Source organism: Liolophura sinensis, chromosome 6 (genome assembly GCF_032854445.1).
Source record: "Liolophura sinensis isolate JHLJ2023 chromosome 6, CUHK_Ljap_v2, whole genome shotgun sequence".
NCBI classification, from domain to species: Eukaryota; Metazoa; Mollusca; class Polyplacophora; order Chitonida; family Chitonidae; genus Liolophura; species Liolophura sinensis.
In genome coordinates this window covers 3495523-3513216 of record NC_088300.1, presented here as the reverse complement: position 1 = coordinate 3513216, position 17694 = coordinate 3495523, and the positions used below count along the sequence as shown (strand labels likewise).

At 39.2% G+C, this 17694-nt stretch overlaps 1 protein-coding gene and 1 long non-coding RNA gene across 2 annotated transcripts; both read left to right on the top strand.

The window, feature by feature from the left end:
* The first annotated feature begins 4009 nt into the window (after positions 1-4009).
* LOC135466147 (adenylate cyclase type 10-like) lies at positions 4010-14119 on the top strand. Its single transcript, XM_064743517.1, has 12 exons — positions 4010-4199; positions 4752-4889; positions 6241-6384; positions 6812-7017; positions 7587-7668; positions 8418-8525; positions 9001-9077; positions 9765-9915; positions 11016-11047; positions 11900-12018; positions 12528-12604; positions 13866-14119. The coding sequence occupies exons 1-12, from the start codon at positions 4010-4012 to the stop codon at positions 14117-14119; spliced, it is 1578 nt and encodes a 525-aa protein (XP_064599587.1).
* A 453-nt stretch (positions 14120-14572) lies between these two features.
* Positions 14573-16038, top strand: LOC135466296 (uncharacterized). The gene is made up of 3 exons (XR_010444103.1): positions 14573-14652; positions 15481-15564; positions 15885-16038. It is a non-coding gene; the product is annotated as an uncharacterized LOC135466296 (long non-coding RNA).
* Positions 16039-17694: the final 1656 nt, after the last annotated feature.

Sequence of the window (17694 nt, the reverse complement as noted above, 5' to 3'; positions counted from 1 at the left end):
TAGGGATCCTTAACAACTCCGAAGTCGGCATACCCCGGGATCAAACCCTAGTCGGGCCATACCAAAGATTTTAAAAATGATACTTGCTGCTGCCTCGCTTTCTGCTCAACACTGAGAGGTTAGAGCAAGGAAACAGGACTGGTTGGCCTGGTATCAGTATAATGCCAATCATACTTCAGTGGCGGAGGAACTCACTGACCTAAGACCTGTGATGAAAACCAAAAAACAACGCCTTGAACTTCCAGTTCAGCTTTAACAATAACAACATCATTTGTCACCTTAAAATTTCAACTTAAACACTCAACAGGTTGTACCTAGCTGGTTACACACGCATATATTACACATGGAATCAAATTAAACTTAATATAATTTGTAAGACAAGTTTCATATTAATCTTTTGAATACTATGGAGATTATAGGCCTGTGTGCATTTTAAAGGATTAGAATCCAGATTAATATTTTATTCATAATTAGCTAATCCAGGTGTATATATTGTTAAAGTGATTTAAAGTAATAATAAAAATATATAAACTAATGAGTAATAAGGCATTTAAAATCACTGGATAATGAAGATGATATTATGCATTTTTGTCGCCAACACTCCGTACGAGCTGTCAAATCTTCGCCATTTAGCCCAGTGTTAAAAAAACATATCGAATTTCTGTACAAAATGATTTGCTGTTGCGCATACGGTTGTAAAAACACGTCGCTTTTAAAACCCAGGAGTTCCACCCCCCCCCCCCCCCCCCCCCCCCACCAAGTTTCCTGACGAGAGTCCGTTGAAATGCAACTGAACTCGAAATATTTGGCTACTATGGCTACTATGGGGGCCACAGTCGACCAAAGCCTGAAGCTTAACTGGACTGAAAACTAATAGATAGCAATTCTCTGTACACTAACGCCGACGTCAAAATCGTACATATGTTTATGTTGTACACCACCGTGCAGGCATAGGCTATTTAGAAGGCGGACTATAAACATGCATTTGTCATCACATACACATGTGGGTGTCAATTTAGAATACCTCTGGGAATAGAATGACAGATATTGTGGACAAACGGAAAGAATAGTAAGTGAATACTAAATAAATACTAAAGCACACGAAATGTACAGGTATCTGGAGTGTAACACAGTGTAAAACTATAACTTAGCAGCTCCTACTACTGCAAAATGTCTGAGCGAAGATCAAATTCAACGTCTGAAAACTCAGAATCCGAAGTCTGGCCAGAGATGTCAGTGTCTTAAATCGGAAAATAATCGTCGTCTACGAGCTTTTTCAAATTGAAACTGCAGTATATTTGCTTCTGTTTAGTTAGAATCCATCAAAAATTCTATTCCGCTCGAGCATATACCGGAAATGGGGGTTAGAATCCTTGCGGTGAAAGGCCTTCACTTACATAAGTGTTGGGCGAATGGAGCTTGTCCCCAATTAACGCATCCATGACGAATTTTGTTTTAAGTGAAATATGAAGAAAGTTATCATTTTATATAGTGTTCTATATTTGTACTCAGTACATATGAGTGCTGAAGTTGTACATTGTTTAAATCAAAAGGATTATACTGATAAAAACTAAATCCAGATTAGAACTCCAGATGTTTTGGTGGGTGGAGAGGGGTAGGGGGTTGTCGTACCACTTCTCATGCCGATTAGCTTTAATCTTATAAAGCTATTTTGTCGCGTTAGCACAAAGACATGCTCAAGCATATCAACTACCACCAATATGATCACAACATAGCCTAGGCCCCACATCTCTGTGTGCATTTCAGTGTTGCATCTCTTCTCAAAAACAAATTTGATAACCGGTATACGAAAATTTAAAATCAAGAACGGATTTCATATAGGCCTATATCTTATACATAGTCCTTACATGGATACTTTGTTATTCCTTGCCTTTGACTTTGTGCGAGACCGATGATTTGCTAATAAAAACCTACTGTACGTACATGTTTGGCCCTATGAACGTGTGTTACCGCATAACCTGACATTGTGGCACGTGTGCAGGTTAATGCTTATTGTGATTTAAATAAACTACTGACACGTGTGCATATCGTCACAAAATATAAGAAAACATAAGCAAAGGTAGTGTAGATTTTTTAATTGAGAACACTCTCAATTTGCACGACACTTATGTACTCGAAGGCCGTTCACCGCAAGGATTCTAACCCCAAATTCCGGTATATGCGGGAGCACCCCAACGCGGAACTCCCGAGCACCTGAATCCGTAATAGGCCCCATACAGCACTGTCTTGGCCCTCTGCGACGTCATCTGCTGAGCCCTACCGGGAGGTCAGGTAAACACCAGCTAGGGCCGTAAATCTATTGTTTTTGGTGGATTAAACAGGTTATAATCCTTATAGTTAGGACCAGTAGATTAGTACAATGTGGACAATAATCATTTAAATATACTGTGATATTCTGTCGTAGTGAGGATATCATTACAACGTATGTTGGTATACTTCGTAAACAGGAACAGTGGATCTATAAAAAAAAAATAAAGAAAGAAAACAAAATGCGAACATGAATAAACTCGGATTATTAGTATTTCGTAGGAATGTCAGTCTAGTCGTTAAAATATGTGTTTGGCTCTTTGCTGAGAAGATTGTCTGCCCTTGGCAAAGTGTTATGTTTCACCTGGCTTTAGACGTAAGTCGTTATTCCTATTTATTATGCCTATGTGTGTTACTCATAATGCATGTCACGACGATGTAATTACACAGTCATTTATCATGCACTGCACATGCGCAGTTTAATGGGCACTACTAAGGTTGGTTTACCCGATCTGTGTCACAATTTTAACACACACAAAAAAATGACCAATAACTGCACAATGGTATTCAAGCTCTATAAGTATTAAAGAGTAACCAAACAACCAATGTGCAAATCAGCTTATACAGGTTTTAGGAAAGATGGCTCTTTTTGTAGAATACAGTCGTATAATGTATAAGCTAACGTTTTCAATGGAAGTCGACTGCCTATTTTTAACTGTGAATTGATCATAATTGTGTGAACCGGAAAGGTTAAGCCGGGGCATTGACCTGTGACGCATTAGGACTATCCAATATTTTATAGTGAGTTTCAGTACGTAGTAGAAGGCCAATGCTTTCCAGATTGAATGTAGGGAGTGAACTAGTCAGTGCAAGTAAACCGGGAGTGTTGAATGACTTTGTTCCGAGCGTGAATGGAAAGTGTTGATTTTCTGTCTACAGCATCGGTGTGTTTCTCGAATACCTAAGTAACGGGAATGCCGGATGATGTTTACTTATGTGTATAGCATTGCACTGTTGAAAACAATCAGGACAGGTTTTTTTGTGCTCTGGAATTTTAGCATACCTTGTCAGTTGTGCGCGTCTTAAATAGGGTTGACCCAACAATAGGAACCCCCATTAACTCGGCGTTATGACGAACAATGCTGCCTCCAGACCATGTGACAACACGTTTGTATCTAAGTTTCCCTTTTCTTAAGCAAGGATATATTTGATATAATATAGACCACCTGATGTACGCGTCCCTGTAGGTGCACTGACCACACACTGCTTAGAGGTTGCATGGCACATGATACAGCTTATCCGATACGAATGAAAAGTACTTGTTCATCTGTCTCGGCAAAGAAGTCGTATTTGGGATATGACTTTATGGAAACGTGGCAGGACAAGTGACATGCATCATAAAACTGAGCGTCTTTGGAATTTGGTTTTTCAACCCGTGGTGTCTCACGAAGACTTCGTCCATTATTTGGTAGGAGAAGATGCTGGGGAGATCTCGAGCGATTAATGTTTTGTTTTTTTGCACGCGAACGTTTAGAATTATTCATGGTTACGTAGAAGAGGATCTTGTGGCGTGGGTTACCAAAATAAAGATAAAGGTGTAAATTGAACAGGTAGTGTTGTAGTTTTAATTATCTATGGATAAATAACTAAAACATCAAGCTCATCTCTTACTTCCTGTCGTTTTAAAGCTGCACATTAATGCTGTGATGTTGTAAAGATTCTATGAAGTCCCGGGCGGACAATGGCGGGAATATTTAGTGTGATAACGTCACTTCGTGACCAGTTGAGCGAGGAAAGAGATGAGATTGCTGACGTGACAGTGGACAAACTCTACCCCCATATTCCAAGACTTGTGAAATATGCCGATCACAGCAATACTCTTCCATGGACTCAGGAAGCCCAAGGGGTGCTTATGTTTGCAGATATATCAGGTGAGAAAGACAGATTTTCGAATCTACGTGAATTCAAAACACATAGGTAAAATACAGTTAATACCAGACATTAAAAACTTCTTATTCTTTATGATACTTGTTCTAGACATTAGAACAATTTTGGAAAATGTATTGGATCCAGAAGAGGCGACGGCTTGTAATTCCGAACTATAATGATTTATAATCGTATATAATATGTATGTAGAAGTACTACCATGATTGAGCTATCAGTGGAACTATAAAAGGAGTATCTATGTATGTGTGTGGGTGTGTTTGTGTACGGGCACGTAGAATGTGTGTATGCTTGGTGTTTGCGTTGTAAATATACTTAATTTTTCAGTATGACGACGAGGAGTCACTAGGTGAGTCTTTTCACAGCATCGACATTTTGATACCACTTCCTTTAACCCACTTACACATACCAAATTTTCAATAACGAGAGCAGTTTGCAGACACGTTTTTAGTGTTTGATTATTGTACATCTTTTTGTCATTGTCTTATTTCTTATTTTCGTAATTTCTTTACAATACACATTACATGAACACCTTTCAGGATTTACGGCCTTGTGTGAGAAGTACAGCTCTCTGTCCACGGCAGGCATTGATAATTTGACCACTACACTAAATGGGTACCTAGAATCCCTTGTTGAGCAGATATTGGCATCTGAGGGGGACGTGCTCAAGTTTGCCGGTAAGTATACGCAATACTGAGTTACGCTGACCATGCTGCTCGGGTCAGATTCACACTTGCAGATACCTGTGCAGGTATCTCCTATAGACAACATTATTCTCTATGTCCGAGAACATGAAGTAATGAAACTTTGCGAAAGTAATCATTCAAGATGATGAAGAATTCTCTATCCAACTTTTAACGTCTTGTTTACTGCTTGCGCTATTGTCTTGCTGACAAATGCTGTAACATTTCCCGCGCAATGGCGAGTCGGGTCCAAACCGGATTGACGGATCCAAGCTGGATTGACGGGCCCAAGCCGGACTGACGTGTCCAAGACGCATTGGCGGGTCAAAGCCGGATTGACCATTGTTCTCTTCCAGTTCGCCGACACATCGTAAGGACACGGATGTGTTCCTGTCTACACGACTGGTTTCACAATTATGGCTCAGTTATTTTGGGGAGAAAAAGTTCCAATTTGACAGTATGGTACATGTGTCTTATGATTTAAACATCTAAGGAAAGTGTCTGACAATGACTGAACTTATCAATTCGACCTGTTAAAACTGTTCATGAACTGTCTCCGTTAATTGCTTATGTGAATATCGGTAATAAAACTGCATGATGATTGAAGGAAAAGATATGGAATTCGTGTCTTAACAAACTCACAATAGAAGCTGTCTACACAGCATGGTGTTCCTCACTAAATACACTGATTTAATTATTTAATTATGTTCTCTTGAATCTGTCGGTGGTGGTGGTGTTGGGATGGGGTGGGGGGGGAGGGGGGGGGGGGTCTCCGTGGCTCAGCTAGTTAGCGCGCTAGCACAGCGCAGTGACCCAGCAGTCTCTCACCAATGCGGTCGCTGTGAGTTCAACCAGCAGTCTCTCACCAATGCGGTCGCTGTGAGTTCAAGTCCAGCTCATGCTGGCTTCCTCTCCGGCCGTACGTGGGAAGGTCATGCTGGCTTCCTCTCCGGCTGTACGTGGGAAGGTCTGGCATCAAGCTGCGGATGGTCGTGGGTTTCCCCCGGGCTCTGCCCGGTTTCCTCCCACCATAATACTGGCCGCAGTCGATGAAGTGAAATATTCTTGAGTACGGCGTAAAACACCAATCAAATAAATAAATAAATAAACTGAATCTACCGATTAAAATTTTATCGCGTGTACATGTATCACACTCTTTGCCCAACATTGATTGAGCTTTTGCCCCTTCTTGCTTTCATTAACCTGCGTCCACAACCAGTACATCTTTTCTAATAAAGCTCGGTGATTCGCATTATCGGCCTGATCTGCTGTATATAAATCTAATGTTTTTTGAACTAACATATATTTATTCTCTACTAAAACGTATGTACGAACCTGACTGCAGGGGATGCCATTTTGGCGTTTTGGCCGACATCTCATAACGACGCTACTGAAGTTATACAAAACGTCATCAGATGTTGTCTGGACATTCAGGAGAGGTGTGGGGACTATGAAACGAATATCGGTGTGACTCTCTCTGTTAAAATGGGTAAGTGTCCGATCTTGTAACCGGTTAGAAAATAGATCCCCATTTTATTACTAATTACAAACAATTTAGTTATTTATTTTCTTGTTGCTTAATGTCGTAAGCGATAATGTTCCACTTTTTATGACGACGATGGGGCCAGCGCTTTAATCGGCGGAGAAGCGACGGCCCACAATTACTTTCGAAACCTTGAGACTAGTTTAATTGAGATCGCCAACATTTTTATCAACTTTGGAGAGTGAAGATTTATATAATGACAGACTGTTTACCAAATTTGTGGATTCGCTCGCAAGTAAGCCGGATAGCATCGAGTGAATGAAATATTAGCACGCCTATCATCGTATTTATGATTTATTAGCCCCCTTAGATATGAAATAAAACGATGACTTTTCTACATGGGGTTTGTATTCTTTCTTTCTTTTTGCGCTAGGAATCGCATTCGGGGACATTACCTTCAGCTTTGTTGGCAATGACGAGTTTCGGCATTATGTTGAATCTGGCTCAGCAGTTGATGACGTCAGAATGGCGCAGGCGTTATGTGACCCTCATCAGGTTGTCATGTCACCACGTGCTTGGAATCAGTGTGATCATCGAAAATTCCGATTTGTACGTCTGTCCCATGGGAAACATGTCAGAGTAGGTATATCTAAAAGCGAAACATTCCTCGTTTTATGGAAAAAATCATGAAGAGTGTTATACCTTCAAATATTTAAAAGGAAAGACAAAAATAATACAATCGTAGATAATTCGAAAGAAGCATGGAAATAGACCTGTTTTGTTTTGACGTGTTTAATCTGGAATTACTTACCTTGAGATGTGCTCTGTTAGTGAAACCGGAAACACTGATGTCGCGTCACTCGTACTCAACGCTCATGTGCCTGAAAGGCAAAACAATGTCCGCATGACGTCAGCAGAAACAGGTGCGTTATCGGGTTAATAGAAATAACTCGTCCCTGATAGGTTAAAACTGATAACATGGCGGCACTTGCGCCATTTTGCTTTGAACTACTATATCTCAGTTATACAGTATCACCAATAAAAACGTTTTCAAACTTTAGTTGGGATAGTTTATCGATACATATATACACTTAGCTTGGTGTTGTGTTTTGCTTTAATCTGTAAATCTGTCACGGAAAAGCCCACTGCAAATACCTATACAGTTGTTCAAGACTGAAACACAATGCACACAATTTTATATATTTTAGGTGTTGTCGATGAAGGAAGAGATGGAGACATCGAAGTATTCCATGAAAAAGCCGTCATTGGACAATACTTTCATAACTGAAGGTGAGATCTTTTTCACGACAGTATATGCCATTGTCCTGCGTGACAAGAATACATTGAAGCATCAGTTCCAACCTCACATCTATACCACCAACCTCACATCTATACCACCGTCAACCAAAAATGTCCATGAGCACAAAATAAACAGGATATATATATATATATATATATATATATATATATATATATATATATATATATATATATATATATATATATATATATATATATATATATATATAAGACATTTTAAATGTGTTTCCTGGCTTCTTATTATTCAGGGTTGTCAAGTTCAAATTAAAGTACCAAACTCGAGATAAGAAATATATTTGTTCGCTTATCTCAATTTTCGTATCTTAAATATTGGCCTATAAGTTATATATTTATAGAGTCAAAAACCTGAGTTCGTGTTGTGTTTACCCAGATTTTTAATAATAATTGTCGAAAGTTCAACCCAGGCCAAATGCCCTGCAGATTGTTTTCTTTATCGGTATAATTCAAACTCTTGGTATAATCGTCAACACCTTGATCCATATACGCTGATGGTTATACAGCCAGTGCTGTTAATTCAAGACAATATCATTGGCGTTACGTCTATATATACCAGCAAATGAAAACATTGTACTCTTAATGAAATTACAATCAAACGTTTGATGGTAACGTTACCTAACTCTACATTAAACCCTTGTGGTTGGTAGAGTATTATGATGTATAGGGACATTTTAGTAACAGATATACGTTGTATTTTTCAGATTCTGTACTGGCATCAGGTGCACTAACGATGGCTGAAACTGGTGTATCTCAGCAGACAGAAGTGGGAGCAAAAAAAGGAATTAGAAGATATAACGCTCTGAGAAAATGTACGCAATTTCTATTTGTAATTAAACAAAGGTCGTGCTTGCTCAACATTGCCCGCCTAAACTGACCGGTTCCAGTTAAACTGTGTAAAAACTTATCATTCTAGGCTGTTACGCCGCAGTGTCGGTGAAATACCTCTGTACTTCACGAGCATAACTATACACAAGCAGTGAGGCCTACTTGTTATAGCCAGACAAAGCTCACCATTTTACCGGCAAATAAATGTTAATTCCTTACCGGATGACTGCCAGTCACACTTTGCATGTCCTGTGTAGCCCGATGAAATTTAAGCGTCAAGTACGACATTCGTATGTCACTCTCAAGTACGACATTCGTGTGCCACTCGTAATTCATTCAACAGTGTACTTCGATCAATCTCTTAGATTCTAAGACGGATTGGATGTTATATGTTATTGGTTCTTGCTATACATATTTTATTTATGTTTTGTTTTTTTCGTGCATGGTTTATGTTCACAGTTCAGCGAGCAGTAAGTGTACTTGGGCACATTTCAAAGAATCTCCGATTCTATGTTCCGTCACCTGTGCTCAGGAAGGTAAATATTTCAGTTAGAATATTTTTTTTTCAAAATGGATCAACTTCTGTCAGATCTCTTTGAAATCTGCCAGTGTCGCGTTAAATTCAGTCGTTCATTCTTTGAGATCGTTCATTAGTATGGTTGTCAAAAGCGTCAATCTGTATAATAAATCTTTTATAGAAACTTTTAGAGTAAGGTTGCTATACATACGATGGATATTCAAATCTGTATCAAATATATTCCAGAGATGTTCACGTGGTTGATGCCTAAAACACCACCAGAGCTATGTTACGCATGGAACTGAATGAGCAAATGATGATTGAAGCCAGCAAAAACCGTTTGAAAATAATACGGTCACCACTCATTCAAGCTCGGTAAAAATAATAAAAGAAGCTTAAGACGCATGCATGGGATTTTGCGACGAGGATTCATAAGGTATGGGTGGACATACACGGTGTTTTCTTGTGGCAGAAAGGCTGCCGCCACTGAAGTAACATGCCGAAGACGCCAGACATGAAACCCTACCGAGTCAATTTTACTGACACCGGGAGAAGCAGTCCCGTTTTCTTGCTCTACCTTCTCACTGCTTAACTCCAAACAAGGGAGCAACAAGTATTATTTTTTAAAGTCTTTGGTATCATCCAACACGGGCTTGATCTAGATCTCCCGACTTCGTAGTTAATATTCTCGAGGTTATTGTTGTAGCTAGACGATGACCAACCCCTGGAGTACCTATCCGAGATGAGATCGATCAGTGTAGTGTTTGTCAACTTGACATTGTGTGACTACTCCAACATCACCGAGCTGATGCAGACTTTGTTCCAGACAATCTGCCAACACGTACACACCATGCAAGGTCAGTGTATTTGCGATAAGTGCGAGCTCCTTTATAAGTTATCAATTACAACAGTGTGTGTAGCATGTTAGTGCCGTCGTCCGCCATGCATTTGAAGTCCGATAAGTAATAGGCAAAAGTTAAATGAACTGTAATATATAATAAGTGATGAAATTTTCCCGCCGTAAAGTATGGCAAATGCCAATCACAGTTTTCCATATTGGCTCACAAACCACACAATATATGTTAGTCTGCAGTACCAGTGATTTTCAGTGGCAATAACGTCAGGAACACGGGGTAACTAGTGTATTACAAACGCAGAGCTAAAAGAATTAAAGTAACATGCGCACTTCAAAGGCCAGAGAAAAGCATGTACTGTATTAAAAGCCGACACCAAATCTCGTTCATAGGAATGGACAAATTTCGCCCAAATCTCGTAAGCGCAAGAGTTTTAGGGAGGGAAGTGACATCTTGATTTCTATGTGAAACACTCCCAGGATAACTCTTACCCAGTGCGAACCTCGTACAGCACTGCACACTTGACTTCACTGCAAAATTAGTGCACCTGTGATTATAGCGACAAACTCTCAGTATGCCATGTAACAACAGTATCAGAAAAAATACTTTTGTGACGCGATAACCTTATTGACCTTATATCTGTGTCAAAAGGTCACAGTACACTGATGCCAAAACACGGGACCTGCACTTGGAAATTTGAAATGATGTTTAGAAGTGTTACGTTTGGGTGTTGAACCTGTGCCCCCTTATCTCCTATTTGTGTGTTTCACCCAGCTGACCAACATAGTCTTCAGCTGTGTGAAACATAAAAATCACATTCGTGCGTAATCAGGAAATCTCACTTTATCTAGATAAAGGTTGGACGACATTCGTCTAAATCCGGATTTCTTGTTATTAAATATTACGTAACGAAGGTGTACTTTTCGCTTTCGTAAGTCTTTGGATTTCGCATCAATAAAAAAAGCTGGCCTAGGTATTATGTAGACATTTGTAATCAATAAGTATTATCATTAAGTCTACTGTGAATCATTTAGCTTATTATCGGAGCTTAATGTAAATCTTACATTCCGCAATGTGTGCGTGTGTTTTTTTTTTCTTTTCAGGTTGTCTCAATAAGATATTCTTGTTTGATAAGGTAAGGAATTAGTACTGATTCATACAACAAAAGCACATGACCATTTGTTAACCGGAAACACTCGTGAAGACAAAATCCATACAGACATTGTGGACACTTATATACTTTGCAAGGTCGAGTATACAATTTACAAACAATCTTAATCATAAACCGGGGGACCTGCGTGGCTCATTTGGTTAGCACGCTAGCGCAGTGTAATGCTCTAGAGGCCTCTCACCAATGCGGTCGCTGTGAGTTCATTACCAGCTCATGCTGGCTTCCTCTCAGGCCGGAAGGTCTGTCAGCAACTTGCGAATGGTCGTGGGTTTCCCCCGGGCTGTGCCCGGTTTTCTTCCACCATAATGCTGGCCGCCGTCGTATAAGTGAAATATTCTTGAGTACGGCGTAAAAAAACAATCAAATAAATAAATAATAAATATAAATAAACATAAACCATCAGTATCAAAAATGTGATTGTATAATCAGATCGACTTCAGTGTGTGACCAAATCATCTAACCGATATTTTCTTAAACATATTTAATTTGTCCATGGCCTACTACGGACGACTAAAATGATTGGTTCTGCACTGAGACACACGAGGGGCGAGCTCAAAACCGGTCGTGGATAGGGATTTTGTAGAGGCCTTGGCGAAAAAAAGTGGTCGCGACGCTCGTGTGGCAGTTTGTGCAATCAAACGATAGATGAAGACCACTTAAGGGGTAACACATCTGTACGCCATATGTGGGGAAGTTCGTTAGCAACTTGTCAAACGGCGATAGTTTAAAACTGACCCACATCGTATGTGAAATGTAAGACATGTGAAAATCAATTATTCTTGTCTTATTTTAAGTAGTACTTACACTGATTTTCAGGGTTGTTCTTTCTTGGTTATATTTGGTCTCCCCGGTAATAAACAGGAGCACGACCGTGACCACGCCCTCCAGTGTGCTGTGGTGATAGCTGAAGATCTGGCTAAAGAGGACAGAGTTAGGTAATAAGCCCAGCAAACATTGTGATGTCACACAAGAATATTTGCACTCTAATTTCGGTTCTACGTTGCCAATATTTGTGCTCTTCAAAGTATTAATGTTGCATATGGTAGAATACTGTCAAAGAGGAGCATATCAACACGGTTAACCATTTCTAATTCCTTTATACTGATGTTGCACTCATCAAAAACATTTCGGTTCCACAAATCTGATATCAAAGAGAACCGTATTCACTCTCTTTATTAATGCCACTCCCCCGCCTTCACACCTATATTGATGTATGCCTTCTTGCACTGGACAAACATATTTTGTTCCCACAAAACACATGACCATTTTGGGTTCCATGTACTCCAGGCACGAAGTGACAAGAAAATATATTATTTCTTTCATACTTATTCTGCTGATCTACAGAAGTAGTTTAGTTAATAGTATTTGATCCACGCCAAGCCTAAAATTGTTCAGTGTTTCGTGTGAACATAATTGTCATTCTATTCACACATTTTCATTCCAGTGAAACTTCTATAGGAGTGACAACAGGGACTGCCTTCTGTGGGGTTGTGGGCCACAGAGAACGACATGAATACTCAGGTAACTGCACAGAGCACATATATAACAATTAACACCAATCAACGTAGTGACACCAATCAATGTAGTGACACCAAGCAATGTAGTGACACCAACACAGCGCAAAAAGATTTAAATATTATATTCTGCACATATTATGTATTTAGTGCCGCCAACAGTATATCTGGCCAAAACTATATATTTTAAGCGAATTACCCTAATTCTTTAACTTTTTCTCATATGAAAGAGCAACTTTCAGTGCAATTTATGCGCATTTCTAGTTAGACAAAACTACATTTTTTTGGTTTGGCCAGTTTCAAGGCTTCACAAAAATGTATAAGTTTATCAGTCAACACACAATAGGCTTGAATAAACATCTGGCAAACATGTGAAAAGATTGAAGAATTACAGTAATGTTACTTTTATAAATCTTGGCATTCAATCGTGAAATGCATCCTGTTTTTGTACTATACAAAAGCTAAGTAATTTCATAACAATTACTGCCCCATGATATGAGAGCTAGGTTAATGAGATAGGCAGCCCACATATGGCTTAAACATACTAGCGGACATGTTGATTTTCAGTCACTGTTCATTTTCAGTCATTGGTCGGAAGGTCAATATGGCGGCTCGGTTAATGATGTATTATCCAGGGAAAATAACTTGTGATGACGAAACTTTTCGAGGCAGCGACCTCCCGACACATGGTTTCTCCATTGTCTCCACAAAAGCGATGAAAGGATTAGAGAATACAGGTGTTTTGCGACAACTGGTGTTGAAGAGAAACAGCCATGACGTCGTACATTTGCATACCCTTAGGCATTCTAGGAAGCCCCTATTAGGTATTTCACGTCACAATATCTGCATATTTTTGTATTGTATCCTTATGTGGATCAGTTTGGACCTCGAATTACTCTTCATCCTAATCTTAAACTTGAAGTAATTTAGCCACAACTTGCTCAAAATACAAATTGTAAATGTTGTCCTATATATACTGTTAACATCGTCCGCATCATGCAATATGGAAGACTTTGAAAACCGTATCTCCAAATAGCTTCTTCCTTTGATGCTAAATTGAAAGGATAAAATTGGCTCACACAGTGTCGAAATACATGCAACCATGCAACTTAAGCAACACACTCAATAAGGGGCGATCCGTCCAAGGAGATTGTCTACGTGTTAATATTAAATAAAACGCACATCCCATGTAAGCAAACCAAAAGGAAAATAAAACTGTGCCCATGGACTGTCTCATATGAACTGTCTTGTTTTAATTTCATGCACAGGTCGAAAGGTAGAATTGGACGTTTTCTCTGAGATACTCCAAAAGCAGACATCTGTAGACAATAAACTACCGCAGACAGAAACATTGGTGATAGAGGCGGATTCGGGGATGGGCAAAACTCGCCTTCTAGACGCCATGACGTCGAGGGCAATGGCAGCAGGTTTCAGGTATGTTATCATGCTAATGTCCACTACCAGGTTAGAATGGCTGGAGGGTCAGGTGAAGGAGAAGGGTGTTTTTATTGCAAGATTCTAAGTTGAAGTCGAAGCCAGTCGAAATACAGATGAATTAAACTTAATCTGTCGTGATGACATGAAATTAAGATAAGATTCTGTAGAATCAACAGGAACAAGTATAAATGGAATTTTCCCAAACTGTCCAAATAGTTTGGGTTCAGTTAATGGAGTTAGAAAGGTTAATAGACCATACTGTAACAATTTGACTAGTTTTAATTTGAAAGGTCCCTACTAGGGGGTATTGTGTGATATATCTCTAGCACATACCTTTGGCTTTGTACCAGTCTAATTCCTGCAATATCATACAAATGCGTAACATACTGCTGAGTTTTGTAGTGAGCCATTTCCATTCATCTGAACAGGGTTGTGTCTTGCGCTCTGAACCTGGATGATGTGAGCAAACCTTACTTCCTTGTCTGTATGTTACTGCGCATTCTCCTTGCTGACCAAAGCGAAGGTTACCTTTCTGACGAAGACGCATTTGCGAGTGGATTAAGGAGAAATCATCTTTTGAAATATTTACCTTTTGTCAAATTTATCATGATCGAAAAGGTATGCTCATGATAATACAAATGCACAATATAGCTTTATAACGTTTGTATAAAAGTTAACATATGGGTTTTCGCCTAATGTACTTGGCTGCTCTGTCCTTAAACAAACTGTGAGGAATGTAACTCGACTGTCATATACTTAAAAAAAATCTGTTACTTTTAACGGAGTCTGTTGTCTGAGTGGTGCTAGAATGTTATTATAATACAACATTGTGTCCTATTCAGCATAATATCCTTTTAGTGAAATGGAATATTTAATTCATTTATTTATTTGATGGTTTACGCCGTACTCAAGAATATTTCACTTATACGATGGCGGCCAGCGTTATGGTGTCAGAGCCCGAGGGAAGCGCACGACCATCCGTAGGTTGCTGAGACCTTCCCATGTAGGGCCGGAGAGGAAGCCAGCATGAGCTGGACTTCAACTCACAGGGACAGCATTGGTGAGAGGTTCCTGGGTCATTGCGCCGTGCTGACGTGCTAACCCTATCGGGAACGGAGGCCCCTAACAGAATATTTCTGTTCAGTTAATGGAATGTGTGTGTTATATTTAACAGCATAATTTGCTGTAATACCAGAGTACATTTTAGCATCACTCAGACAGCAGACTTTTGGTTAAATTTAACAGATTATTTTTTTTTTACTGTATAAGACATTCATAAAACAATCGTCCCTCAACGATACCAGTCATACTTATACCCTTCAATTAATTTGAAACATTAATCTTTCTTTTATACAATAGATGGAAAATGTATAAATGATTGGACCGTGTTTTACTGGATTTTCTTTTGTTACATTTTTATTAGCCTTTTGTTCTTCTCCCTTAAAGGCGTCAAACCTTCACGAAGTAGTGGAAAATAACGACGAATTGTGTTCATCTCTTCATAGGGCTATCATTTCTATTTTCACCAAGGTAATATTTAGCTTTCTCTTTTTGACTACGTTCTGTTAAGTGTGTCCTTCAGCGATATGAATTAGTATTGCCTTGAACACCCACAATAAAATCCAGGCAAAGGTAAAAATGTCAAATAGCAATGCTTCTCAGCTTGAGTGGACTGACCAAGCTACGTTTGTCTTGTTCTTTTGTCATAAAACTGATCGCCTTCGAACGTGTGAAAAATTGTTGATTTTACCCTTCAAGCATCAATCAAATAAATAAATAAATAAATATGTTTCTTTGCACATAACTTTTATAATATGTTAAGTATCTGTTTTTTGTTTTTTTTTTTGAAGACACTACAGAGTTTAGGAACAACAGTGTTTGCCATCGATGACATCCATTTTGCCGATTCCTATTCGTGGGACCTCTTGGCAGATCTCCAAAAACAACGTGCCATCTTTGTTGTCACCATAAAACCTCCACAGATGGGACAAAATCTTCCAAATGGATGCAAGGATTTGCTGGCTCAGACATCAACAGAGAAAATCTGTCTTGAAGGCTTAGAGACTCAGTATCTGTGTGGTTTAGCATGCCAGTTGCTTAACGTGACAAGGATACCTGGTGAAATACACAGGTAAGACTACCAATTTTCAAATTCAAACGGTTATAAATTGAGGCCAGCTGGGATTGTTATAAAGAGCAGAAACTGGTCCTAAATCCGCAAGCAGTATTTAAAAAAAGACGTAGGCCTGTATCAGGTCAAGGTGTAGAAGATAGAAAGGATCAAAGTGCTTGGATGCTGATATATATACACTTACACATAGATGTGGCGTGCGAGACAATAGTTTAAGAGCAGGGGAGAATTTTACACAATGCAATATAAAGCTATTTACTTTCAGCTCAACAGAATTTTAAGAAAGAAATTTATGACATTGTTTGCACGAACAAGTCACATTGTATCTACTCAGCATCAATTCTGTGTTCTTCAGGATCTTGGTTGACAAGAGCAGTGGATCCCCGGCTTGGTGTGAACATTTGCTCCAAGGTTTACTCTGTAGTAAACAACTGGAAATCGTCACAGAAAATGAAGTCTGCAAGGATCATTTAGCAGCAACAGTTGCACCAGACTCGGGGGGACGACCCACATCTTGGCATGACAGATCCGAGCGTGTCTGTGTTCTTTGTCCAGATGTACAATCAGAGAACCTGACCATACCAGAATCAATCAAAGGTCAAGGTCAACTATATACGTTCATTTACTTATATACTTTCTATCATTTTACTCAACAAAAATGGTGACGCTGTCGTTGTTAGCTGGTTTTGTTTAATTCTATATAATGCAACGTTTGACTTTACATTTAAAATTGCTGAGGGATTGTTGGTTATTTCGTCTTGGGCTTGTGCAATGAGGACTTCGTGTATGGGACAAATAGCTTCATAGCTTTCTTAGGACTGTAAATGAATTTGGTTTACTCCAAGAGGCTTTGTACGCTGATTATTTAGGAACATTGTCCTCCAGATCATATCACATTCTACTTGACAAATTTTTCATTTTTTTTTATTCTTCCTTCTGTAGTAATCGGAGCATATACTTCCTTCGTTCTGATACGAACTGAATCGAAACATTCTTCTTTCTGTTACAAAATAAGAATAAGCACGGCGTAAAACACCAACTTACGGAACCGTAAAAGTGACATGGTGAAAAAAAATTTTTGGAAGAGAATTTTTTTAACCTCCCGACTTTGAAAGTCGAGGCCTCGAGTTTACAAGTTGGGGCCTCGAGTTTTCATGCATTGCCCGCCTAGAACAAGTCCATTTGAAGCGATGTACTCTTTTATTCTTTCAGTACGTCACTGTTTCTGAAATAGTCGTGTCCGTCGAGCAAAGTCGAACATGTACATGAAGTTTACAAAGACATGGCGTGGTAGCTGAGAATAAGGGTTTTGAAATAGATTGGAATTGACCTGTGTACACGATCATGCCTATTGTAGTCCTTGGTCTTGATTATGAGTTATTTATCTCATTGTAAGACCCTAGTCAAAACATTGTAGTTATCAGTGAGAGATGCGCGTCTGTGGCTGCTACATTGGCTGTTTGATAGCAAATGACCTGTGACTTGCCAATTAAATCGGGACCGACTTGTAAACTCAAGCCCCGGACTTG

Coding starts and splice junctions, on each gene's coding strand:
- LOC135466147 (XM_064743517.1), top strand. CDS start 4,010: ATGGCGGGAATATTTAGTGTGATAACGTCACTTCGTGACCAGTTGAGC. Junction 4,890..6,240: donor GGACGTGCTCAAGTTTGCCG/GTAAGTATACGC, acceptor ACCTGACTGCAG/GGGATGCCATTTTGGCGTTT. Junction 7,669..8,417: donor CAATACTTTCATAACTGAAG/GTGAGATCTTTT, acceptor TGTATTTTTCAG/ATTCTGTACTGGCATCAGGT.